Below are 27,368 nucleotides of genomic sequence, written 5' to 3' on the forward strand. Positions count from 1 at the left end.
GATTCTGATGTAATTGAACTTGATTCCGATGTTTCGGATGTTTATGTTTCAATGAATGAGATTTCAGAGTATGACTATGATGTTGCTACTATCACCATTTTCTACCCAACTGCTCAAATCAATGTGCCAGAAGCGCAACCAGTGCCACCAGTGCGACCATCCACTATGACTATCACGACCCCTGGTCCTTTACCTTTCACCAGTGAAAGGACCATTCCTTAGCATTATGGGGGGAGTGTGTACACGCACGATCATGGGGTAGAACGGCCACTGAAAGTAGAAGAGGGTCAGAAGTCTGAACTTGAAGTTGAAGGTCCCGCAGTGGACAATGTTGGTGGAATCAGGCGATTCACCAGAAGTGGTAGACTATTCTCACCACCCGTTACCCAAACTGATAATGTTGATGTTGCGGCGAAAGCCAAAGGCAAGCAAGTCGTGAATGAGGGTGCCTCTACACCCCAGGCTGGTTCTGAGCCCACTTTTACGAAGGATGTGGACGAGCTTTTGAGAATTATAAAGAAAAGTGACTACAAGGCAGTTAATCAGCTGATTCAGACGCCGTCTAAGATATCAATTCTCTCACTCCTGCTGTGTTCGGAGGCACATAGGGAGGCACTGCTGAAAGTCCTAAATGTTGCATATGTGCCTCAGGAGATCTCAGTGAACCAACTGGAAGGAATCGTTGCAAATGTTCATGCAAGCAACGGGTTAGGTTTTACTGATTCTGACTTAACACCAGCTGGACGCAACCATAACAAGGCTTTGCACATCTCGTTGGAATGCAAAGACATCGTGTTATCTCATGTTCTGGTGGATACAGGTTCCTCTCTCAATGTGCTACCCAAGAGAGCCCTGTCAAGGTTAGAAGTATAGGGTTTGGTCCCGAATCCTTCAGATCTTATTGTGAGAGCCTTTGATGGTTCTAAGAGGTCGGTGTTCGGAGAGGTAGAATTGCCAATTCAGATTGGATCACAAACCTTCAACATCGTCTTCTATGTGATGGATATTAGTCCTTCCTATAGTTACTTGTTGGGTCGTCCTTGGATCCACAACGCTGGGGCAGTCTCTTCAACTTTACATTAGAAGATTAAATTCCCAGTCAATGGAAGGATTATCACCGTCTGTGGTGAGGAGGACATTCTGGTCAATAACCTGTCTACATTCAAGTATGTAGAGGTAGAAGGTGAATTTCATGAGACCCTATGTCAGGCCTTTGAGGCAGTTCAGATCAAGGATGCAGCTCCGGTGGAAGAGGTTAAAGCGGGTGCCTCTATCTCGTCCTTCAAGCAGGCACAGGCCTTGGTAGATTCAGGTGTTGCTTCCGGTTGGGGACATCTGTTGGAGTTACCAATGAAAGAAGACAAGTTCGGGATTGGGTATCAGCCAGCTCTGACCTCTACAACTTCAACACTTCAGACTCGTCAGGGGCCGATTACTTTCTCCAGCGCTGGCATCATTCAGTATGGCCAGGTCTCTACGGTCAACGATGAAGATGTGGATAGTGATTGCGACATCGATAACTGGGTGGGTCCGAGGATCCCGGGTGAAGTCATCAACAATTGGTCCTCCGAGGAGATTGTCCAAGTCACTTTTCTGGAGGAGTAATTTTTCTTGTTTATTCATGCATATCCAAGTCTTACGTTCCGCCCAGGGCGTAATGACTCATTATAGGGCTCATCTATGTGGATACCTGCATTTTTTATCATAAATAAAGGACATCTTTTTGCATTCAAATATTTTGTTCACTGTCTTTCTATTTTTGCAGTTTTCAAAAATAAAAAAATATTTGGCAATGTTTTGTTTAGTTTTTACTCTTTGTTCACACTCATAAGCACATACCATCGCTCATGCAGATGCACATCACCGGATCCTATTGATAACGGTTCTGCTATGGCTCACTTCGACTTTGAAAATCCAATCTTGTTAGACTATGGCACGGATCTAGAAGGGGGGGTTGAATAGATCCCAATTAAAAACTTGAGTCGGCGCTACCAATTTAAAATTGGTTTTGAAAAATTGTTTTAAGTGCGGAAGCGGCCGAGGAAAATTTTAGTCTAAAGCGAACCGTTATTGGAAAACCGGATATGCGTTAAGCTAATGGATTTGAGATAAAGTGAAATACAAATCACTACACTAATTGCACAATCAATGATATGTTTCACTTACTAGGATTCCTAGTTCCAATGATCCAAATACCAAATTAAACAAGATACAAACTTAAGACAACTTTGGTTTAGGCAAATTTTCAAACACTTGGCGTGCATAAACACTCCAAGTGATATTTGTGTTGAGTAAGTAATTCAAATTTATCTAGTACAATATACTATTGTACTTTGGATTCAAAAACAGATTTTTAATCTCTTACTCAACTTATATCAATGTTTGGTAAAATTGCTTAAACTAAAATCACTTAATTTTTAAGCTGATAAACACTTATGCAGAAAATCAAAGAAGACAGAGATTTGATGAGGCAGTTCCCCCGCCGTCCTCGCTTCGGGGTACGTCTGCCCTCAATTCTAAACTTAGAATTGAGATGATTTAATTAGATATCACCTGTGAAATTTAACCGTTTATACAAGGATTGCAAAGCAAGTAAACAACAAAACTCCCAATGTGTTGAATGATGCTTCCTATCCTTGCTCCTTGATTCAAGATGAATCAAGACCTTCGATCGTTGTTGCTAGACCTCCGATTCTAGCCCCTTTGTTGAAGAATCTTCCGTTCTTCAAACCCTCGGCCCGGCTGATCTCAAACACAACGAATCGAACCCGAATCCTTCCCTTCAATATCACCGAATCCGCTACTAGACTGATGAAGACTTCCTCTTCTCAATCACCTTCGCTCAGCTGAATATTGATGAAGCAATTCGTCCAAAAACCCCCAAACACAAACCGGTATTGGAGGACAAAACCCTAACGGTTTTATTCAAGAAAGAACCTGCCACAAGCTTCAACCCGAACCGGATTCTCCAATCTCAGCTTCGAACCTTATCACCTTTAACTGATCACGATGCACACCAAAAATGGTTGTGTGTAGTTGATGTGTTGTGAAATGTTGAAGATGAAGATGATGAATCTTGGACACCTTTTTCACTCTTTCTTATTTCCTTGAACACTTGAATTCAAATTGACAAATGTTAGTTGATAAAAGTAATTTGACTTCTATTTATAGTAACCAACTTACCAACCAAAAATAATAGCTTTTCAAACAGTGGAAAATACTCAGAAAACTGAGTTTACGCACGAGCGGTCGACCATAGGTCGGCGTGCGCTGACCCGTGGGAAAATGAAAGTTTCATGCGCCGACCCTATGGTCGACTCAAGTCTTCCATGCGCTGACCCGTGGCCAACTGCACTATGCCATGCGCCGACCTGTGGTCGACTCAAGCCACCATGCGCTGACCAGTCACCAACTGGTCTATGTTATGCGCTGACCCGTGGCTCATGCGCTGACCCTTGTGGTCGACTCAAAGTCTCCATGCGCTGACCTATGGTCGACTCAAAGTCTCCATGCGCTGACCCGTGACCAACTGCACTATGTTATGCGCTGACCTATGGTCGACTCAAACCCTGCAAATCTGCAAAAATTCAGATTTTTGTGGTTTTCATGCATTTTGTCATGACCACATTTTATCCACATATGTTGTATGAAATATAGAAATTTAGATGAGCATAGAAAAGGATATGATAGGTGATATGTTGCATTTGTTTTGTAGAGGTGGAATCGACAATGCCGATTCATCCATGGTGGTCATTTGTCATCATCGAAACCTATGATCGTATGTTGTATGACAGTTTGCCCTTACATACTCCCCCTTTTTGATGATGACAACCTGTGTGAAACCAAAGAGAAAACAGCATGCAATATTTACACACATTATACACACTCCCCCTTTCTTTTGTAATCTAAGAATGTCTGCAAAACAAACTGTTAATTGTTGTGAATATTTTGGCTTGGCTTTGGTTTGGTACATGTTCTTTCTCCCCCTTTGACAACATCAAAAAGAGAAAAGGAACTATTATTCAACGTAACATGAAATTCAACAGGAGATAGTGAATCAGATAACAATATCACACCAAATATTATTACTGAACAAATTAAAAGAAGATAACATTAAATTGGATTTGCACAAACGAGCACAACAGAAAATTAGTCCAGTCAAACAACAAGAAAATACAGATGCATATGCATTTTTCCACTGTTATGCACATATGCTCACAAGTTTGATGCATAATTAGAATGCCACACAACAATAAACATCCAAAGAGATACATCATGTATATATACAATATTATTATGTAGTATAGTTATTTAACCATAAAACTTTGCAGAGAGAGAAAGGAACAGTATCACCTCGATGCCGGAGTAACTTGATGAACAATAGACTTGTGCTTGCAACAACATCAACTCTATACCGTTTTACATCTACGTCCTTACCGTCTTCATCTTTGTTCAAGTTTGTACAAGTTGGCATGGGGGTGTCAATGGCCTTAGCTTTTGCCATGTCAAATCTCTTGATAAGGTCCAAACAGTACTTTGTCTGGCTCACGAAAGTTCCTTCTTTGAGCTGTTTAATTTGCAAACCGAGAAAGTATGTGAGCTCCCCCATCATACTCATCTCGAATTCGCCCTGCATAAGGTCTGAAAATTCTCTCACAAGATTCATGTTAGTAGACCCAAATATAATATCATCTACATAGATTTGCACTAATATCAACTGCTTTCCTTGACGTTTAATGAAGAGGGTTGTGTCAACTTTTCCTCTTGAGTAACCTTGATCGAGTAAGAATTTGCTTAGTCTCTCATACCAAGCTCTAGGAGCTTGTTTGAGGCCATACAAAGCCCTTTTTAGTTTATAAACATGATCAGGATACTCATGGGATTCGAAACCCGGAGGTTGTGCGACGTAAACCTCTTCATTTATGTGACCGTTAAGGAATGCACTTTTAACATCCATTTGGAATAGCTTAAAGTCTTTCGCACAAACGAAGGCAAGGAGAAGGCGTATAGCCTCGAGTCGGGCAACCGGCGCATAAGTTTCCTCATAGTCGATGCCTTCCTCTTGGTTATACCCTTGCGCGACTAAACGTGCCTTATTACGGGTTATTACCCCGTTTTCGTCCAGCTTGTTCCTAAACACCCATCGGGTGCCGATTACTCGATGATCTCGCGGAGAAGGGACAAGGTCCCAAACCTCATTTCTGGTGAACTGATTAAGTTCCTCCTGCATTGACAAAAACCAGTGTTCATCGAGTAGGGCTTCTTTAGGGTTTTTAGGTTCCATTTGCGAAACGAAAGCGAAGTGATAACAGAAATTACTTAGCTTAGATCGAGTTGTTACACCCTTTGAGATATCTCCGATAATGTTGTCGATTGGATGGTCTTTTGAAGACTTCCAAGCTTGAGGGAGATCATCGTTTGAAGGCGGATGAACTACCTCGGTTTCCTCATGGTGTACATCCTTGTCCTCCTCAATTTTGACTATGTCGGGTTGATCAATCCCCAACTCGCCACCTTTGAGTATGTCTTCGGTAGATGTACCTGCACCATGAAAAACACTACCCTTTCCGACGTTTCTCGGATTGGATTCATCAAAAGTGACATGTACAGACTCTTCTACAGCAAGTAATCGTTTGTTATATATTCTATATGCTTTGCTAGATTGAGAGTATCCGAGGAAGATACCTTCGTCAGCCTTGGAATCGAATTTTCCCAAGTTTTCCTTTCCATTGTTCAATACAAAGCATTTGCAACCAAAAACATGTAAGTGAGAAACATTTGGCTTTCGCCCTTTTAAAAGCTCATACGGTGTTTTATTTAGAATGGGGCGAATGAGCACCCTATTCAGAACATAACAAGCCATACTAATGGCGTCGGCCCAAAAATATTTCGGTAAGCCACTTTCGTTGATCATTGTTCTTCCCAATTCTTCCAAAATTCGATTTTTACGCTCCACAACCCCATTTTGTTGAGGAGTACGTGGAGTGGAGAAGTTATGATCAATACCATGGTTACCGCAATATTCTTCAAATAAGTGATTTTCGAACTCACCCCCATGATCGCTTCTAATTGCAACAATGTTTGTATTTAGTTTATTTTGGGAAAGCTTAGCAAATCTTTCAAAGGCGGCGAACGTATCGCTCTTGCTTACTAAAAAAATAGTCCAACAAAATCGAGAAAAGTCGTCCACTATTACGAAACCGTAATAGTTTCCTCCTAGACTTTTAATCCTAGATGGCCCAAATAAATCCATATGAAGAAGCTCGAGAGGTCTCGTTGTTGAAACGATATTTTTGGATTTAAATGAGATCCTCGTTTGCTTCCCTTTTTGACAAGCATCACAAAGGTGATCCTTGGTGAATTTTATTTTGGGGAGACCTAGGACTAGATCTTTTGAGACTACTTTATTTAGTAAATCGAAATTAACATGTGCTAAACGCCTATGCCATAACCATGAATCTTCACTCATTGTTACAAGGCATTTGTCACTTGTTAACGATACTTCATTTAAGTCAAGCATATAGACATTGTTCACACGCAGGCCATTAAACATACTCTTCTTATCATCATTATGTACAATTTTGCAACAGTCTTTTGAAAACGATACATTGTATCCTTTGTCACATAATTGACTGATGCTAAGTAGATTGTGTTTAAGACCTTCAACAAGAAATACATCAGAAATAGTAGTAGAAAAGGGATTACCTACACTACCTTTACCAAGAATTGCTCCACGGTTGTTGTCACCATAAGTTACATATCCCTTCTTCTTAGCCACGAAGTCAAAGAAGAGTGATATGTCTCCTGACATGTGCCTTGAGCATCCACTGTCGAGAACCCATCTTCTCTCGGTAGTCTCGAGGCATTGTACCTATGGCAATATAATTAACAAGAGAAGGTACCCAATGGCTTATTGGGTCCTGAATGGTGAGGAACGAAATGGTTGCATTTGGGCATCCATTGATAAATGCCTTTAGGAACTAAAAATCTCCTAAACCTACATTTAGCAATGGAGTGACCTTTCTTGCAACAATAGAGACAAGAGAAATTTACATTTTGATTGCTTTTGCTATCTTCATCCTTTATAACATATTTATATTTTTGATATGGATTAACCATACTTTTTCGAAAGTTTGATTTGTCGATAGCAAAAGTAATCTTGGGCTCAAGAGCCTTGTCAAGTTTGGCCTTTAGGTTTCTTACTTCACCTTGCCAAATGTAACAAGTATCACACCCAAAGTTCATCATTCTACTTCTAAGGTCCTCATAACTAGTTTTTGTGCTTTCCACTATAGAAGCTTTAAGTGCCTTAAGTTTCCTTTCGGATTGTTGAATTTTATGTTCCAAATGAGAAAAAAAATTCTTATTTGAGGCAAGCCTTTTAAAGGCCTCTTTCGCTTCACAGTGTAAAGTATCAAAAGCATTTTGCAATTCATGATGAGACATACTAGAGGATTTTTCATATTTAGCATGTCGTACCTGTTTCTTTTTGTTCTTTTGATGAGCAGAGAGACATAGGTTTGCATTTTCATCTTCATCATTAGAACTTTCATCATCGGAGGAGTCGTTATCGCTCTCCCAAGCTATGTATGCTCTCCTTGGCTTTGATCGTTTCTTGTGTGATTTGTATGATTCTTTTTCTTTTGTCTTCTTGTTCATCGGACAGTCCGGTTTGTAATGACCCGGCTTTCCACACGTATAGCACGACCCTCTAGTTATTTTACCTTTTGAGTCATCATTTTTAGAGTACCTAGATTGTTTCCAGAAGTTTACCAAGTTCTTCTCGGAGTGTTGGATACCGTTCTTTCTCACGTAACGATTGTAACGTTTAACGAACAGCCCCATATCTTCACTCTTGTCCTCTTCTTCTTCGTCGCTCGATGAATAATCACTTTGCTCTTTTGCTTGAGACTTCGAGGAGGAAGTCTTTACAGCTATGGATTTCTTTTCGCTCACCTTTGCTTTGTCCTTCTTATCTTTCTTTTCGTGTTGTTCCAGGCTCAAGAGAACTTGTTCGTGCTCTTGTAGTTTACCGAATAATGTTGTCAAGTCCAATGTGGTAAGATCATTTGCCTCTTTGATGGCGGTCACTTTTGGCTGCCATTCCCTGTTAAGACATCTCAAGATCTTATTAGTAGCAATATCATTGGAAACAGGCCTACCAAGTGAATGTAGTCGATTGATAAGATGAGTAAATCTCTTTTGCATGTCAGCAATGGTTTCCCCTTGCTCCATGAAAAAGAGATCAAACTCTTGTGTTAGTGTGTTGATTCTAGCCAACTTAACATCGTTCGTCCCCTCATGGGCAATTTGTAGTGAATCCCACATGACCTTAGCAGTAGGACAATGGGATACACGATAGTATTCATCTACACCTAATGAGGAGATTAGGATATTTTTGGCTTTCCAATCATAATTGTATTTCTTTTCATCATCATTGGTCCATTGTGCTTCGGGCTTAGGCACCAATTCGTTGTTCTCATTGGTCATGGTTATTTGAATTGGACCATTGAGAATAACGTTCCATATTTTTCTATCTATGGAATTTATGTGCACCCGCATACAGTCTTTCCAATAACTATAATTTTCACCATTGAAAACGGGAGCTCTATTATAAGCCCCTTTAGGTTCGTTAGCCATTTTCTATCAAAGTTATATTTTGAAGCACTGAGTGAACCGGAGCTCCTGATACCACTTGTTAGACTATGGCACGGATCTAGAAGGGGGGGGGGGGGGGTTGAATAGATCCCAATTAAAAACTTGAGTCGGCGCTACCAATTTAAAATTGGTTTTGAAAAATTGTTTTAAGTGCGGAAGCGGCCGAGGAAAATTTTAGTCTAAAGCGAATCGTTATTGGAAAACCGGATATGCGTTAAGCTAATGGATTTGAGATAAAGTGAAATACAAATCACTACACTAATTGCACAATCAATGATATGTTTCACTTACTAGGATTCCTAGTTCCAATGATCCAAATACCAAATTAAACAAGATACAAACTTAAGACAACTTTGGTTTAGGCAAATTTTCAAACACTTGGCGTGCATAAACACTCCAAGTGATATTTGTGTTGAGTAAGTAATTCAAATTTATCTAGTACAATATACTATTGTACTTTGGATTCAAAAACATATTTTTAATCTCTTACTCAACTTATATCAATGTTTGGTAAAATTGCTTAAACTAAAATCACTTAATTTTTAAGCTGATAAACACTTATGCAGAAAATCAAAGAAGACAGAGATTTGATGAGGCAGTTCCCCCGCCGTCCTCGCTTCGGGGTACGTCTGCCCTCAATTCTAAACTTAGAATTGAGATGATTTAATTAGATATCACCTGTGAAATTTAACCGTTTATACAAGGATTGCAAAGCAAGTAAACAACAAAACTCCCAATGTGTTGAATGATGCTTCCTATCCTTGCTCCTTGATTCAAGATGAATCAAGACCTTCGATCGTTGTTGCTAGACCTCCGATTCCAGCCCCTTTGTTGAAGAATCTTCCGTTCTTCAAACCCTCGGCCCGGCTGATCTCAAACACAACGAATCGAACCCGAATCCTTCCCTTCAATATCACCGAATCCGCTACTAGACTGATGAAGACTTCCTCTTCTCAATCACCTTCGCTCAGCTGAATATTGATGAAGCAATTCGTCCAAAAAACCCCAAACACAAACCGGTATTGGAGGACAAAACCCTAACGGTTTTATTCAAGAAAGAACCTGCCACAAGCTTCAACCCGAACCGGATTCTCCAATCTCAGCTTCGAACCTTATCACCTTTAACTGATCACGATGCACACCAAAAATGGTTGTGTGTAGTTGATGTGTTGTGAAATGTTGAAGATGAAGATGATGAATCTTGGACACCTTTTTCACTCTTTCTTATTTCCTTGAACACTTGAATTCAAATTGACAAATGTTAGTTGATAAAAGTAATTTGACTTCTATTTATAGTAACCAACTTACCAACCAAAAATAATAGCTTTTCAAACAGTGGAAAATACTCAGAAAACTGAGTTTACGCACGAGCGGTCGACCATAGGTCGGCGTGCGCTGACCCGTGGGAAAATGAAAGTTTCATGCGCCGACCCTATGGTCGACTCAAGTCTTCCATGCGCTGACCCGTGGCCAACTGCACTATGCCATGCGCCGACCTGTGGTCGACTCAAGCCACCATGCGCTGACCAGTCACCAACTGGTCTATGTTATGCGTTGACCCGTGGCTCATGCGCTGACCCTTGCGGTCGACTCAAAGTCTTCATGCGCTGACCTATGGTCGACTCAAAGTCTCCATGCGCTGACCCGTGACCAACTGCACTATGTTATGCGCTGACCTATGGTCGACTCAAACCCTGCAAATCTGCAAAAATTCAGATTTTTGTGGTTTTCATGCATTTTGTCATGACCACATTTTATCCACATATGTTGTATGAAATATAGAAATTTAGATGAGCATAGAAAAGGATATGATAGGTGATATGTTGCATTTGTTTTGTAGAGGTGGAATCGACAATGCCGATTCATCCATGGTGGTCATTTGTCATCATCGAAACCTATGATCGTATGTTGTATGACAGTTTGCCCTTACAAATCTTTCAAGTTGAAGAAGAGGGTGATGAAGACTGTGAACTCCCTGAAGAACTTGCCAGGTTATTAAAACAGGAGGAGAGGGTCATTCAGCCGCATCAAGAGTCTACTGAAGTGATTAATCTTGGCACCGAGGACGTCAAGAAAGAAATCAAGATAGGGGCTGCTTTGGAAGATAATATGAAGAAGGGGTTGATTGAATTGCTGCAAGAGTATGTTGACATCTTCGCCTGGTCTTATCAGGATATGCCAGGGCTTGACACAGACATTGTGGTACACCGCTTGCCTCTCAAAGAGGATTATCCTCCGGTCAAGCAGAAGCTCAGAAGAACAAGACCAGAGATGGCTGTCAAGATAAAGGAAGGAGTGCAAAAACAGTTGGATGCAGGGTTTCTAGAGGTCACCAATTATCCGCCATGGGTTGCAGATATCGTTCCGATACCTAAGAAGGATGGAAAGATACGGATGTGTGTCGACTACCGGGATCTGAACAGAGCTAACCCTAAGGATGATTTCCCATTACCTCACATCGACGTTTTGGTGGATAACACGGCTCAATTCTCGGTATTCTCCTTCATGGATGGCTTTTCTGGCTATAATCAAATCAAGATGGCACCAGAAGACATGGAGAAGACAACATTCATAACCCCATGGGGCACCTTCTGCTACAAGGTAATGCCGTTTGGTTTGAAAAATGATGGGGCAACATATCAACGAGCTATGGTGACTCTGTTCCATGATATGATTCATCATAAAATCGAGGTTTATGTTGACGATATGATTGCCAAATCTCAGGCAGAAAAAGAACATTTAGTGAATCTGCAGAAACTGTTTGAGTGTTTGAGAAAATTCAAGCTGAGGCTGAATCCGAACAAGTGCACTTTCGGGGTGAGATCTGGAAAACTATTTGGATTTTATTGTTAGTGAAAAAGGGATTGAGGTGGATCCGGCCAAAGTGAAAGTGATACAAGAAATGCCTGAGCCAATAACAGAGAAACAAGTTCGTGGTTTTTTAGGGAGGTTGAACTACATTGCAAGGTTCATCTCTCACCTAACAGCCACGTGTGAGCCAATTTTCAAGTTGCTAAGAAAAGATCAGGCTATCAGGTGGAACGATGATTGCCAAAGGGCTTTTGAAAAGATAAAAGAGTATTTGCAGAATCCTCCTATCCTCATGCCTCCGGTCCCAGGGAGACCACTGATTATGTATTTGACAGTACTTGACAACTCTATGGGTTGTGTTCTCAGTCAACACGACGAAACAGGTAGGAAAGAGCATGCTATTTACTACCTGAGTAAAAAATTCACAGACTGCGAGTCGAGATACTCGATGCTTGAAAAGACATGTTGTGCACTTACATGGGCCGCTAAGCGATTGAGACAATACATGCTGACTCACACAACCTTATTGATCTCCAGGATGGATCCAGTCAAATACATATTCGAGAAGCCAGCTCTCACCAGAAGGGTTGCTCTTTGGCAAATGGTACTGACAGAGTACGATATCCAGTATACATCCCAGAAAGCCATCAAAGGGAGTATTCTGTCAGACTATATTGCTCAACAGCCGGTTGAAGATTATGAGCCGATGAAGTTTGATTTTCCAGATGAAGACATCATGTTCCTCAAGATGAAAGACTGCGAAGAGCCAGTTGTTGAGGAGGGGCCTGATCCAGATGAAAAATGGACTTTGTTGTTTGATGGGGTTGTCAATGCCAGAGGAAGTGGAATTGGTGTTGTCCTTACTACTCCGAAAGGTGCCCACATGCCTTTCACCGCTCGTCTGACTTTTGAGTGCACCAATAATGAAGCTGAGTATGAGGCTTGTATCTTGGGTATTGAGCAAGCCATTGATTTGAGAATCAAGACTTTGGACATCTTCGGAGATTCAACTCTAGTGATCAATCAAGTGAATGGTGATTGGAATACTCTCCAGCCCAATCTGGTCCCTTACAGAGATTACACGAGAAGATTGTTGATTTTCTTCACAACAGTAAAGTTGTATCATATACCTCGTGATGAGAATCAGATGGCAGATGCTCTTGCCACTCTATCCTCCATGATCAACGTGATTCGGTGGAACCACGCTCCCAGGATCGATGTTATACGCCTCAACAGGGCCGCATATGTGTTCGCTGCTGAACTGGTAGTTGATGACAAGCCCTGGTATCACGACATCAAGTGCTTTCTGAAGAATCAAGAGTACCCTGCAGGGGCATCCAACAATGATAGGAAGACTTTGAGAAGATTGGCAGGCATTTTCTTCTTGAACGAAGACGGTGTGCTGTATAAGAGGAACTTCGACATGGTTTTGCTCAGATGCGTGGATAGACACGAAGTGGACATTTAATGCAAGAAGTTCATGAAGGCTCCTTCGGTACTCATGCCAGCGGGCATGCAATGGCTAAGAAATTGTTGAGAGCGGGTTATTACTAGATGACCATGGAATCTGATTGTTTCAAATATGCTCGGAAGTGTCATAAATGCCAGATTTATGCGGATAAGGTGCATGTGCCGCCAAATCCTTTGAATGTGATGTCTTCGCCGTGGCCTTTTGCTATGTGGGGCATTGATATGATTGGAAAGATTGACCTGACTGCTTCCAATGGGCATCGCTTTATCCTTGTTGCCATCGACTATTTCACCAAGTGGGTCGAAGCAGCGTCGTTCGCGAATGTCACCAGACATGTGGTTGCCCGATTCATTAAGAAAGAAATCATTTGTCGTTATGGGATTCCCGAAAGGATCATTACTGATAATGGTTCTAATCTCAATAACAAAATGATGAAGGAGTTGTGCTAGAACTTCAACATTCAGCATCACAATTCTTCCCCTTATCGCCCTAAGATGAACGGCGCTGTTGAGGCAGCAAATAAGAACATAAAGAAGATTGTGCAGAAGATGGTCATTACGTACAGAGATTGGCACGAGATGTTACCCTTCGCCTTGCATGGGTATCGTACTTCAGTACGTACATCGACCGAGGCAACCCCTTACTCCCTTGTGTATGGTATGGAAGCAGTCCTACCTGTTGAAGTGGAGATTCCTTCTCTAAGAGTCCTGTTGGATGTTAAGTTAGACGAAGCTGAATGGATTAGGACAAGGTTCAATGAGTTGAGTCTTATCGAAGAGAAGCGAATGGCAGCCATTTATCATGGGCAGTTGTATCAGAGTCGGATGAAGAGAGCCTTTAATCGGAGAGTGCGTCCTCGATGTTTCCAAGTTGGAGATTTGGTGTTGAAAAGGATCCTTCCTCCTCAAAAAGATCACAGGGGCAAGTGGACTCCTAACTATGACGGACCGTATATTGTTACCAAGGTTTTCGATGGTGGGGCCTTAATGCTCGCAACTATGGATGGTGAAAACTTCACTTCCCCTGTGAACTCAGACGCAGTTAAAAAATACTTCGCATAAAATAGACCCGCTGGACGATAAAAAGAATAGTCCAGGCAAAAAATGGGCATCCCGACGAACCAAGAAAATGAAAAGGTTCGGGCAAAAATTAGGGATTAAAAATGAAAAGATTGTACACCCGGTAAGTTGAAAACCTGAAAGGGGCAACTTAGGCAAAAATGGGTATCCTGGTGGATTGAAAACCCGAAAAGGGCGATCCAGGCAAAAGTTAGGGATTAAGCGAATGACTGCGTTCTGAGTAGTTCTGAATCTCATCTCAGGTCGATAACTGGAAATTTTCGAAGGGTAGGAAACAGTCCAATCACCTTTTTCAAAAAGCTGATCATCTGGAGGATCTTGAAGACGAGCGAGTCATAGCAGAATGGGAACCCGATAGAAATCCATTTTACATTGCCGTTAGATTAATTTCTATTTTTTATCTTTTGTGCGATTACCTCTTTCCAGGGATTGCTTCCTGATGTAAATGCCTATTCAGAGGCCACTCAATCAATAAAATCGTGTTATTCAGTACATCTCTGTATTCATTTTCATTTTACTGTTTTGTGTGCAAAAATGACGTCCGAATTTTTGATAAACATTGCATCATGAAACATAAGAGCTTTACAGGTACACGTTCAATAAACATTTAAAATTGCTGTAAATTTTAAGTGTTTTGGATCGTCTATTCAGAACAGGTATACTCGGGGCATTTCTTTGAGGTTCCCAGCAGATGATCGCGGATGTTTTTTTCCTCAACAGTTGGAATCTGGTGTCTTATCCCTGTAGAGCCGGTCCGAGCGTTGGATTCTTCAATCCCTAGCAGACTCTCACTGTTGTACCTCCCCAAGCATTTGTTTTAGATTATACTCCCCAGCAGAGTTGACAGTGTCAGACTGTATACTCCCCAGCGGAGACAACAGTGTCAGACTCTATATCCCCAGCGAAGTTGACAGTGCCAGACTGTATCTTCCCAGCAGAAGTGGCTGCTCCTCAGAGTTCGATGCCATATCGATAATCCCAATGCCAGACCCATGGTCTCTTTCCTTGAAGCAGAATCTCAGTACCGTATCGGTGTTTGTTTCCCTTGCCGAGTCGTCTCTCTCACAGATTATGGTTGCCAGAACCACTGTCGCTTTCCTCAACAGCAAGTTCCCAATGCCATTCTCCCTCCAGTCAGAGTCTCGGTATTTCGTCATTGCTAGAACACCGTGTGGCGGGTCATTTCCCCACAGAGTTCTTTGTGTTGTGCATCTCCAACAGCCTTGCCAGGGTCCAGAAGATGGTGATCATTTCCCCAGCAGAATTCCTTGCCTCAGCTTGGCGTTCTCTCTAACCTAGCATTTTGCATCCCTGCATATAGAATCGTATTGCATTGCATCCTCCCAAATCGTGTAGCATTTCCATTTTCATGGAGTATTACGCCATTGAAAAATTTTAACATACGCATGTATGCATAAGACATTCTCGGTATCCCAAGTGATAAATCAGAAGTTGTTTCCAGTGCTCAGACTGAAGGTTGTTCATGACCTACTACCCCCAGCATAGGTCGTTGGCCCACGTGTCGCCTCAATTATCTTTCCCTATTTCTGCCGATACTGATAGGCATGAAGGTTTCCGGTATTCAGACCGAAGTGGCATTCGGGCCAACTTTCCGATGTTCAGATCGAAGAAGTTTCTGACATTCAGGTCGATGCAACTTGTGGCATTCAGGTCAGGTTTCCCGGTATTCAGACCGAAGTGGCATTCAGGTCAGTTTTCCGGTATTCAGAACGAAGTGGCATTCAGGCCAGGTTTCCGGTATTCAGACCGAAGTGGCATTCAGGCCAATTTTCCGATGTTCAGATCAAAGAAGTTTCCGACGTTCAGGTCGACACAACTTGTGGCATTCAGGCCAGTTTTTCTGGTATTCAGACCGAAGTGGCATTCAGGCCAATTTTCCGATGTTCAGATCAAAGAAGTTTCCGACGTTCAGGTCGACGCAACTTGTGGCATTCAGGCCAGTTTTTCCGGTATTCAGACCGAAGTGGCATTCAGGCCAGTTTCCCGGTATTCAGACTGATGTTAATAATCTCAAATCTCCTGATGCTCAGATCGAAGTCATTTCCAGTATTCAGACTGATGAGCGGCATTCAGGCCATGGTTATTTATGTGTTACCATTTATTTTGGTATCCAGGTTAACATTCTATTTCGGTATTCAGACCGACTGTCACCGTACCAGACGGATTTTTCTTTCAAGACCACCTCTTTGCCGATTCTGACAGGCATTGTTACTTCACTTCACTTCAATGTAAATTTTCAGGCATTTATTGTATTCAATCCCTTGATACCTCGAAAGTGCGAAAGCCGCTGCTATCTTCTTTTCGGGTCTCCAGTTGATTGAATAGGGGCAGCTGTAGCACCTCAAATTTGCCTCCCCTCATTCATACATTCATTTTTAGGCCATTTAACATTTCATATTGCATTTCATCATGTCCATCAGAATTAGCTCCAAGAAGCTTGAATATCATCCAAGATACTTCGTGGGTTCTATGTAGATGATCGGTCAACGCAAGGGAATGACTTGAGTTACCTCTAACATGTTCAAATGGGGTCTATACATCATTCAAAACGTTAATCTTGAAGAAACAAAGGCATGTTCCTGAGCTGTCATGCTCGCTAGGGGAGCAGCGTGGTTCGCCTAGCGAGGCTGAATTGTCATGCTCGCTAGGCGAGCAAATCCTTCACTAGGCGAAGCTCACGCGTTTTAAAAAAAAAACAGAAAAATCTTGGACCTGGACCTCTCTCATTTGAGCCCACAAAGCCATGAAAATCAAGTTATAAATTCTAAAACTTCAGTAGAACAAACACACAGAGAAAAACCACGGAGAACAGAGCTGGAGAATTGGCGAGAGCTGAAAACACTCTGTGATTTCCTCGGAACAAAACCCTAGAGAAGAGCCAACAAAATTCAGAACAGCCTCCGGACACTGAAGAGAAAAGACTCATTTGCACGAGATCACCTCTATCAATTCAATTTCGTTCGATCTCTCCAATTAGGTTCGCCCTATTTCCATTGCTTTATGCTTTCAATTTGAAATTTCTAAATGTGTGAGGCATTATGGGAAGAGTGGGTATCGTTAGGTTTTGCCCACGAGTTCAGATATGTATGAATGTGTAAAACCATGCCTTGAATGTTTAATTGTTTAATTTCTGAAATGTGTACCATAGGGTTTGGGGTTACCGAAATCGGACTGTTATCAAGGAAGAAACCAAAACCCGCAGGCATTCGCTAGCACATCGCTAGGCGAACATGTAGCGAAGCTTCGCTAGCACCTTGCTAGGCGAAGCAGTAGCGAGCGTGACAGTAGTCGTTTTTTCAGTTTGCCCTAATCTGTTGGATGTTTGTTATGACATGCTTTCTCTTGCATCCGTGCGCTGTTTACCTGACACTGTGGTTGCTATGTCTCTTTTGTTTGGTGCAACTCCTGCTTGCACCCCGTCTTGTTATTCTAACCTGTTTGTTGAGTTTTTTTGTGAGGGCTCACATGACTCCTGAAAGGATAGCTTGCTTGGTATTCCACTTTATTTGTGGGATACCATTTGGAGATTTATTCCGATTACTTGTACTGACTTGCTTTCTTTGATGGTTCCAGCTTGAGAGATCTCTGGGTTTCTTGTTTCTTTAGTTGCTGTTACTTCGGATCTTTATCCGTGTGGTAGATCTCTCGATCCCTTTATCTTTCTCGCGTTTTATCGCTTTTCTTGGCTGGAAGACCTCAGTAGGAGGCAATGTTTTCTTTTGTTTGTTTACTTTTGTGCCCAAAGACCTCCGTGAAGAGGCAATTGACGGATAAAAGGGATCAGTAATCAATCCCCCGTTATTCAGTGTGTCGTTCTTCATGCTCGCACTACGTGCCGATGCTTCAGAGCAAAAGCCCAAGATCTTTTGTCCGGTTGGTCAGTGGAGAGGGTTCCACCCTTCTGAATCCCCACTTTTTGTCATGAGCTCACCCTGTCCAAGGTTAAGAGCTATGAGGTCTTATCCTCATTACCCTTTGATCTGCTCACCCTGACGTTCAATGTCAGTGGTTAAGAGCCCATTTGACTACCCTTCCATGGCTTGTTTGTCGAGGTTGATATGACCCCTCTTGACTAAAGCCCTACCCATGTATGTTTGAGCCCCTTGTTGGTATATTTACTTTATGCATGTTTGTTTTGTATGGTGTGATCGTCTCCCCATAGGATTGCTAGGCTTCGTATAGTCTCTCGTTTGCATGTCAATTAAGGTATCACGGTTCCTTCGTCTAGGACTTCCTTTTTGCATGAGCATTCCTAAAAAACACAAACAAACTCATTGATTTTTCTTCTCCTAAGAACACGTTAACTCCTTCTACTACAGGCGAGTAAGTCTCCAAAGGTCGAGCATCCGGTAGATTGCGTAGTAACGTCGTTCACCTAAAAAACACAAAAACAAACCAAAATAGGTTAGCCGAACTACGACAACTCTGATTCTCATGTTCAGATGAGATACGTAGGTACAAGATGCGATGTCTTGCCGAGTTTCCTTTTTGACTAATGACTAACAACTAATCCTTGTCTGTTTTCGCCCTCGTTGCGATCTCTTTCTCTTGCCCTAGTTGCAATTGAGACCCTTTTTCCCGTAGTTAGCCGAACTACGGTTTGCTCTGATTCTCATTCCAGATGAGATACATAGGCATAAGACGCGACGTCTTAGCGAGCACACTTTCCTTTAACCCATAGGTAGCCGAGTTACGAGGACTCTGATTCTCATATTCATATGAGATACGTATGCAGTGGATGCGACATTCGTGCGAGTCATTTTCTTTTGACCCCTCTTTTAGTAAATATTACATTAGATAAACCCACACCCTTTAGACAAGAACAACAAAAGTGGATCCCGTAGAGTACTACGGATGCGTAGGGGTGCTAATACCTTCCCTTCGCATAATCGGCTCCCGAACCCAAGATTTGGTTGTGAGACCTTGTCTCTTCCTTTCCCTTTCCAGGTTTACTTCGAGCGTTTCCTTTCCCTCCTTTGGGATAAATAACGCACGGTGGTGACTCTTCTGTCATTTTCCTTTTCCGCCGGTTGTTTTTTCGCAGGTTGCGACACTTCGGTGATGTGTTGGCAAGGTTCCAACCATTTGATCTTGTGTCCACGTTCTAATCTTGACCACTCCTTCTGATTACCACTTGTGCATGCGCGTTGACTGTGGACTATGGTGGATGATACGCGTTTGGACAACGGATTTGCCACCTCAATTAATGAGGGAGATTTGATGGCCCTCGTTTTTTCTAATTTTCTTTTTATTTCTAATTTTTTATTTAATTCCTTTATTTTGTTTAATTCATATTAATTTCATTTTTAATCCAAAAAATATGGGACTTTCACCAAAAATCTTTAAATATTTTCCTCTTTCATATTTTGAATTAAAATTATTTTTTAGATTAATTTTGATATTTTTCATGAATTAATTATTTTTGGACATATTTTTAATTGTTTTAAAATACTTATGACTTTCCAAAAATCCTGAATTTTTTTGTCTAAGGTCATTTGACTTTGTTTGACCTAGGATAAATCATTTAGCCATTTATTTGGTATTTTGAAGGGACATGGGGTTTTATCCATTTTTAAATACATTTTAATTCACTTTTGATTTGATTTTTAACTGATTAAATGTTTTAAAATTATGTTGAGTCATTTTTATAGTCTTGTCATGTTTGACTTTCTGTTTGGGCCTTGATCATGGTTGATTTGACTTTTGTTTGATCAATACCATTGGATTTAGGGGATTGGTTAAATGTACATTTCATCTTCCGAAATGAATGGATGGTATTGATCAGATGAAATTCCTCTCATGATAAATGTGTGCTTCTATTTCCCTTTCTCTATTCATCTTCATCTCTATTCTTCCCCAATCCTTCATTGACCAATGATTTCACTAATGTCTAAATGCTAGTTGATTCATCAATGACCTTGTGTCAGATGAATCAACATAAGTCTGACTGAGATAGGTCTCCCCCATTTTCTTAGTGCGTGGTATGTTTTAGGAGTTTGGTTCTTTGTACCAAATCTCTAACATGCATTTACACCTATTTTTTTATTATTCGGCCTCAGATAGTTGTGACTTCTACATAAGTCCAATTACGATTGCTTAACATAGATCTAAATTTGTCCCTCAAGGCATATCATTTTAGTAAGTGAGATTGTAAGTCTCCCATTCTTCATGGCATTGTGTGGGAACTTGACCTTTTTTCCATTCATGAGAGCTAGTGGCATACTTGTTGATTTATCCAAGCTGAAGCTCTTCTCATGGATGATGTCTTGGTTCAAGGATTTATACTTGTGAATGAATGGTTGAGTGTTCTCCAAAGAATGACTTAATCAATTAAAACTCATCACTAACATTTGACTAACCATTGACTAACTTCTTAATTAATGATGTTTTATTTTCAAGTCATTTACTTTATGCAATTTAAATTTCAGTACCTTTATCATTCATTACCATTTGCATTTCATACAACTTGTTTATGTTTCAAGTCCTTTTCATTTTGCTCATTTGAGTCATATCTTGTGATTGTATATATTGTTTGCTTGCTTTTGTTTTTGGTTGTGATCTTAGGACCTTAAAACATCTAATAACAACAAAAAACCTAAAAAAACATCTTGGTGGACTGTTGGATTTGATATGAACTTTTGGAATTAGAATTAGGCAACATTCCTTGTGCTAAAGGACTTGGCAAATGCCAACATCTAAGACTGAGCTACCTTTGACTATGCATTCATATGATGCAAGACCTTGGATGCCTTGGATTCATCTACTACTCTGTCTCTGAGCTTATTGTTATATTGTTATTTTTATCTATGTCTGATGATTGTTCTGAGTTGATCAATCAATATTTCATCTGCTACATTAGAAGATATTGAAGACTGTCAGTTATTGGATTGTTTGCTTGGATATTATGGCTATCTTTATTTGATGCATTGATCTCATATAATGCTGGGATATTGCTTATTGATTATTGCTTGACAAAGCCCAAAGAAAAATGAGTTTCTATATGACATTCTTGTCTGTTGAATTGCATCACATTGGTCAGATCTTTCCAACTCTTAACTTTTATTTATTTTTGTCTAGAATAGACCCTTCATCTCCTCTCACTTCTTAAATTTAAAAAAAAAATCCTTTTTTTCAAAAACTTTCTTTATTTGTGTTTTCTAACTTAGACATGTTTTAATGATTAGAAACTTTGGTCTTATGCTAATGAATTTTCAAATTTTTTCTTAATCAAACTTAAACGAACTTAATCATATTGACTTCAATTTTAAAAAAGAAAAAAAAACTAATAAGCTCGTTCAAACCTTTGGCCTTTTGTGCCTTTTGATTTAAATTTTTGTTAAAATCAATTCACCAACTTCTTTAAAAAATTTACCACGAACTACAGGGTTTTGATCATCATTTTTATGTTTGTACGTAGGCATCAAACACAAAAATATAATCAATGAATTCTTTGTGCCTTTTCATTTAAACTTTTGTTAAAATTAATTCACCAACTTCTTTGAAATTTTTACCACAAACTACGGAGTTTTGATCCCTCATTTTTATGTTGGTACGTAGGAATAAGATTGAAGATCTTGTCAAACACAAAAATATAATCAATGAACTATTTTCTCACCCCCCTACTCTATATTTTTTACCAAACATCATTTAGACCAAATCACTTGCACACAAAAAAAGCTCTCTAGGAGTACATATGACACTTTGGGTGCTAAGACATTTCCTATGTGTAATCAACCCTCTTACATGTAATCTATAACATTTTATTAATTTTGATTTGAAAACTTTTTATCTTTGAGTTTTGTTCGTACTTTTCTCTTTTTCTTTGGAAACAATAAAAACGTGGTGATGACTCTAATTTTATTGACGTCAAGTTTACGCTACAATATATATATATATATATATATATATATATATATATATATATATATATATATATATATATATATATATATATATATATATATATATATATATATATATATATATATATATATATATATATATATGAACAAAAAATCAATAAATAAATTTTTGGCAAATATCGCTAAGCACATTTATGGTATGTGTAAATAGGTTACCGGTGGTGGGGAGGGTTCTTTATTTGTACATAAAAATCCCAATCACTTTGGACCGTAAAAGTGCAAAAATAGAATAAAAGCATATCTTATCTAATAATCTTATCTGATCTAGTGCAACAGTAGAACAGAAGCTTATCTTATCTAATGCTATCCATATATATCACCAGAAATAATACATAAATGTAGTTGGGAAAGTAAAAGAAACTCAAAAGCAAGGAGATATGGATGCCATGCAAGTAGCTCTGCCAGTTTTAGGCATCGTTGCAGCTGCAGTTGCAACCTTCTATGCAGTGAGTTTCAATGAGATCAGAGAGGTAATTATAATTAAGCAACATCGTAAATTAGGTATACGTTATATTCTCTCTTTATCAATCTTATAAATTGAATTATTACAGAAATCGCTTCCAGATTGGGATGAAATTGAATCTGAATCAGAATCAGAAATTAGAGGTTTTAGACGATCAGCCAGTTCCCGACAGAGGCGAGCTAAAAGACAAGCTAGTAAAAATGACAAAACATAACTTCAACCAGAGTATGTTCGGTTGCCTTTCATTTCTTTGTTGTCATGTTTGGTTAATTAGTTATATTACACTACTTGTATTATGCTGTCATATTGTTACAAAGCCCCCATGATCTTAGACTCATTTCATGAATTGTGAGATCTACATTATTCTCATTGTCTCGCGAGTTACTGTGAGACGGTGACTGCATAGCTTTTGCCTCTATTACTTGTAAAATTCAATGGCTTTTGTTCTTACTCCAAGATCTAGACATTCCTTTCTCTAAACCATCTCTTACTTATCTAGATAGCAGCTCAGCACAACATATTACAATGATCCCTACTCTTCACGATCGAAACGTTTATATATTGACCGCCACATTTTTCTTTAACAACTTCAAAGTGGTCTTTTTCATCTCCTGTCCGTTACTTCTTCGAATCAAGTTGCAAATTTCCTCACCAAGCCTTTGAACCACCCCTGTTTTCTACTCTTTTTGTTAATCTAAAAATGTTAAACATACATTCTCCAACTTAAGGGGCTATTTGGGATTAATGGTTATTAATTAGGAATAACAAAATCTAAACCCTTCCTCATGATAGTAAGTTACTTGGCTGTAAATTTCTTACAAATTTGTCAATTTTTAATAAACCATATATATAAAGTACACATAAATGTTTTTAATTAAATCATAGATATTGGTCATTCAATTAAAATACCATATATTAAGTCAAAATGGTGGTAAGGATGTCATTGTTCGTTGCAGAGCAAAAGTAACTTTTATAACTATCGTATCCATTTTAAGATCTTAAGTAGACAAGGTATGTATATTTGTTGTTATACTTAAAAGTAAATAACATAGAAATAAATGACAGAAAGTAAAATGAAGATTTTGATGTTAGTAGTAAGAAAACTTAATGTGGGTAGATTTCATCATTACGTATTTATCATGCAAATGCATAGGTCAGTAATATGTTCCTCTACTTAGTTATTAATATTACCACATGTTGCTTGCATTGTATCTCCTTTCGGTCTCAACACTGTGAGATCGGTGCATTACCCAATAGTCGATATATCAGACTATTAACCAACACATAGTTTTAAGTTCTCATAGTTATAAAGCAGCAAGACTCCACACTGATCCATACTACAGTACTTGTGGATATTGAACTTAACCTTATCTCTAGGTGCTAGTATCCAGTAGATTATTATATTGGATTTAGTAATGACAAAAACCTTTCGATGTCAGGTCATACCATGAAAATAAATTTTAGGTAGCAACGCTAAAACAAGCATTAAGATTAAAGAGTCATCAATATTAAAGCATGAGTAGATTACATAAAACACTATGACCTATTTAGTACATGAATATATTGACTACATCTAACCCCAACAAAGAGATTTTAGCTACCTTTACTCATTGTATTGTAATTGTTAGTAACCTCGTGAAGTTGATCTTGGAAGTGTGATCTACCTCGTCACTTTAGCAACACTCCTACCTTCAGATTCCCTCTCTTATTCTTCTGTTGTAGACCAAAGTGAGTCTACTCCAATTCTATAATTCTCGCTAGGCGCGTCATTCTTGAGCCTACTCCAATTCTATACTACCTCGATCTACCAAAATTCCCTTTGCAATAAACTAAAAATTTCTATTTATAGACAAATTTTTGGACTTCTCGCTAAGCGCATCATTCTTGAGCCTAACGCAACTACCCTATTATGCCCTACATGATATCTTCCTCAACAAGCAATGTTTGCATGTATGCCACCTGGCCCAAACCGCTTTTTCTCACCTCGCACATTGCTCTTCGACTATCGAGCTAACCCTTTTTCACCATGAAGTACTTGCATCTTGACATGCAATCTGTCATTTGCCTTTGTATGGCATGCCTATGGCTAGACCTAGCGAGTCTGGTCTTCCATGTTTTTGCTTTGGCTAGGTCTATGTGCGTTGAATTGTGGTTTTCTAATCCTTTTCATTTGTTTTTAGTTATTGTATTCTAGAAAGGTCCAAACAGGTATTTTCTCACTTTTCATAAATAAATTAGGGGTTTTTGTATTGATTGCTTATAAAGTAAGTTAATAAGTGTCGGCGTATTTCACAAAAGTATGACACTTATCAACTCTCCCTAACTTATCTTTTTGTTTGTCCTCAAACAAAATTAATGAGATGATTCATAAATGCTTTTGAATGCATATTTCATTGACAGGTTGACAGACTCAGGTCAAGAGTTTTGAAGTTGTTTTATGGCATGGTATTCTTTTTAAATGTGAGTTCGTAACCAATATCATGAGTATCCATAGTGTATACAGATGAATTATTTTCTTGACCAAATTAAGATTTTTAAAATACGTCTATACCAAAAGTTATTATTTATCAGGATCATGATCTCACTAAGTATCTCTCAATGGTTATTGTTTCATTAAAAACCAGACACTGCTTGTACTACAGAAACACTTTGTATTTTTATCTAAGCGGTATCACAAGATATATTATTAGTCATGGACGGGCTTACAAAAAATACTGGTTTTATTATTCAAAAAGCCTAAAGATAAAAGAGCATATGACTTTTCTTTTCAAATTCTCTCTTACTTTTATTTCAACTTTCTTACAACCTTTTTATTTTGGTTCCTTTCTTTTGTTTGCTTGACTTGTGTTTTTTTACTTTGTTTTTGTCGAAACCTTCAAAAGGATTAACATCAAAATTTGCAATAAGCTCATTTTCATTTCACTTTGTTAGACATTCCTTTGTGTTCTAGATAAATGAGCTAGATGTTTAGGACTATTGTGACATGGTGCGCCAAAATTGTTGTTTCCATAGTTATTGGTGGTGGTGTCGACTCCAACCAAGTTTTTTTGTTTTGAAACAAAAGGCTCTTCTAGATCTAGCATTTTGGCTCTTTATTTCTTTTTCCCGATTTTACTATTTTTAGTTATGCTTACTCATTGTAGTGTAACCTGTCGATAATCCTGCAAAGATGATCTTGGAAGTTTGATCTTCCATGTCACTTGAGCAGTGTTTTGCCTTCATGCGCCCTCTCATATTCTCCCATTGTAGACTAAAGTGAGAATTATGTACTACCTTGATCTAGCAAAACTCTTTTTGCAATTAATTGGAAAATCCTATATATAGGCAAGTTTCTGGACCTCTCATTAGGTGGATCATTCTTGTTTCTAACGCGCCTACCTTGTTTTTCCATACTTGATATCTCATAAAAAAAACAATATTTGTATGTCTACCACATGGCCCTAGCTGTCTTTCCCCGCCTAGCGCATCTGACAAAGTCTTGAAGTACAAGAAAGTCCTACCTCGATTAGTCTTGGTGAAAACTTTGTAATGCATAAGGACATTTTTGTAAAAGTGCATGGCTAAATCACACACACACACAAATACTTTTCAAGCTAATTTTTTCAAGAAAATATTTTTAAAAATATCTTGTTGGTTTTACCAACGCACGCATCCAACGATGTATCGAGAAGGACACACCATATCTTAACATTGATGACGAACATACAAAATCTTTCAAATCAAATCCAAGCCAAATTTATCCTCCAAGCAAACCAAATCTTAACATTGATGACGAACGTACAAAATCTTACCTCATTTCAAATCTTTCAGAATCGTGTTTCATTTCATACTTTTCATTCTCTCTCTCTCTCTCTCTCTCTCTCTCTCTCTCTCTAAACTTCTCTTTTGTTTACTTTCTCTCACTAAGAATTTAGCCTAAGTGTTTTTCGAGAAAGTTCATTTGTAAGTGAGGATTCTGTAACTCTAGAAGGGTAGACTTGTAAGTTCACCAAGAGAGTTTATTTTATACCTTGATTGAATATTTTGTCCTATTAGGAAATGTTTGTTTAGGTTAGAAGCTAAATCCGTAATAAGCTTTGGTTTTGGGGATTGTGTGATTAAACCCCTTGTTTAAGTTTGAAGGCACAACCTATTTTAAAAGCTTTCATAGGTTCTTGGTTAGCCCGTGGTAAAACCAAGTGAAGATTAAAGCTTAGTCTGGTTTAAAAGCTTTATTAGGTTCGAGATTAACCAGGTATTAATCTCACAGGATATTGGTTAGTCAGGTATAAAATCAAAGTTTAAGGTTCATGAGCTCATCCTGATGTTAAAATCTCTCAAGGTTTGTTTAGATGCTTGAAGACTAACCACTCCAAAATTCTCGTGGAAAGGAGACTAACCGCTTCGATCCACCGTTTGGAAGGAAGACTCATTGTTTTACTCTATTGTCTGCTATTTGGTTGAAAGTTAACCTTAAACTTCATTTTTTTTTCTTGTATAAGGAGGATTCGTGAGTATAAGCTACTAAAACCTCTCAGAGTTTATTGGATACTCTCAAGATTAGTTCTTGGGGAGAGGAGTATGTATTTTTCTCTTTTGACAGAACCCCTATAACTTTCGGTGTTCTCTCCTTTCCCTTAACTCTTTAATTTTTGCAATTTATATTCTGCTAATTTATTTTCTGCTGCTTAATCTTAAAACAATTTTCAAAATATTTTATAACTCTGATTTTGATTCCAAATTTTTTTAAAACCATATTTTTCTAAGCCACACATTTCAAACCCCCCCCCCCCTTTCCTCTTATGTCTGAAGTCACACGTCCAACACAAATCATAATACAAATTATCAAAATATAAAGAAAAAGTTAACTACTAGTTTTATTTGACCCTTCCCCCTAGTTCCTCCTCTGCCTCCTGTAATGCAAGGCATATCGTGCCTCTTCTATCATGGCATGTATAGTGGTC

General features: G+C 39.1%; 1 protein-coding gene across 4 annotated transcripts in view; it reads left to right on the forward strand.

Moving 5' to 3' along the window:
- The first annotated feature begins 22,204 nt into the window (after positions 1-22,204).
- The window catches only part of LOC127106224 (uncharacterized), a 40,887-nt gene continuing 35,723 nt past the window's right edge, over positions 22,205-27,368 (forward strand). For 3 of the 4 annotated variants that reach the window (XM_051043521.1, XM_051043523.1, XM_051043524.1), the window contains exons 1-2: positions 22,205-22,432; positions 22,514-22,650. In XM_051043521.1, coding sequence (XP_050899478.1) covers positions 22,340-22,432; positions 22,514-22,639 — 219 coding nt within the window. In that variant the 5' untranslated portion in view covers positions 22,205-22,339 and the 3' untranslated portion in view covers positions 22,640-22,650. Of the gene's footprint in view, positions 22,433-22,513; positions 22,651-24,825; positions 25,214-27,368 lie in introns of those variants that run through there. The other variant, XM_051043522.1, reaches the window with a different exon arrangement.

The sequence above is a fragment of the Lathyrus oleraceus genome, chromosome 7 (genome assembly GCF_024323335.1).
Source record: "Lathyrus oleraceus cultivar Zhongwan6 chromosome 7, CAAS_Psat_ZW6_1.0, whole genome shotgun sequence".
Classification (NCBI taxonomy): domain Eukaryota; kingdom Viridiplantae; phylum Streptophyta; class Magnoliopsida; order Fabales; family Fabaceae; genus Lathyrus; species Lathyrus oleraceus.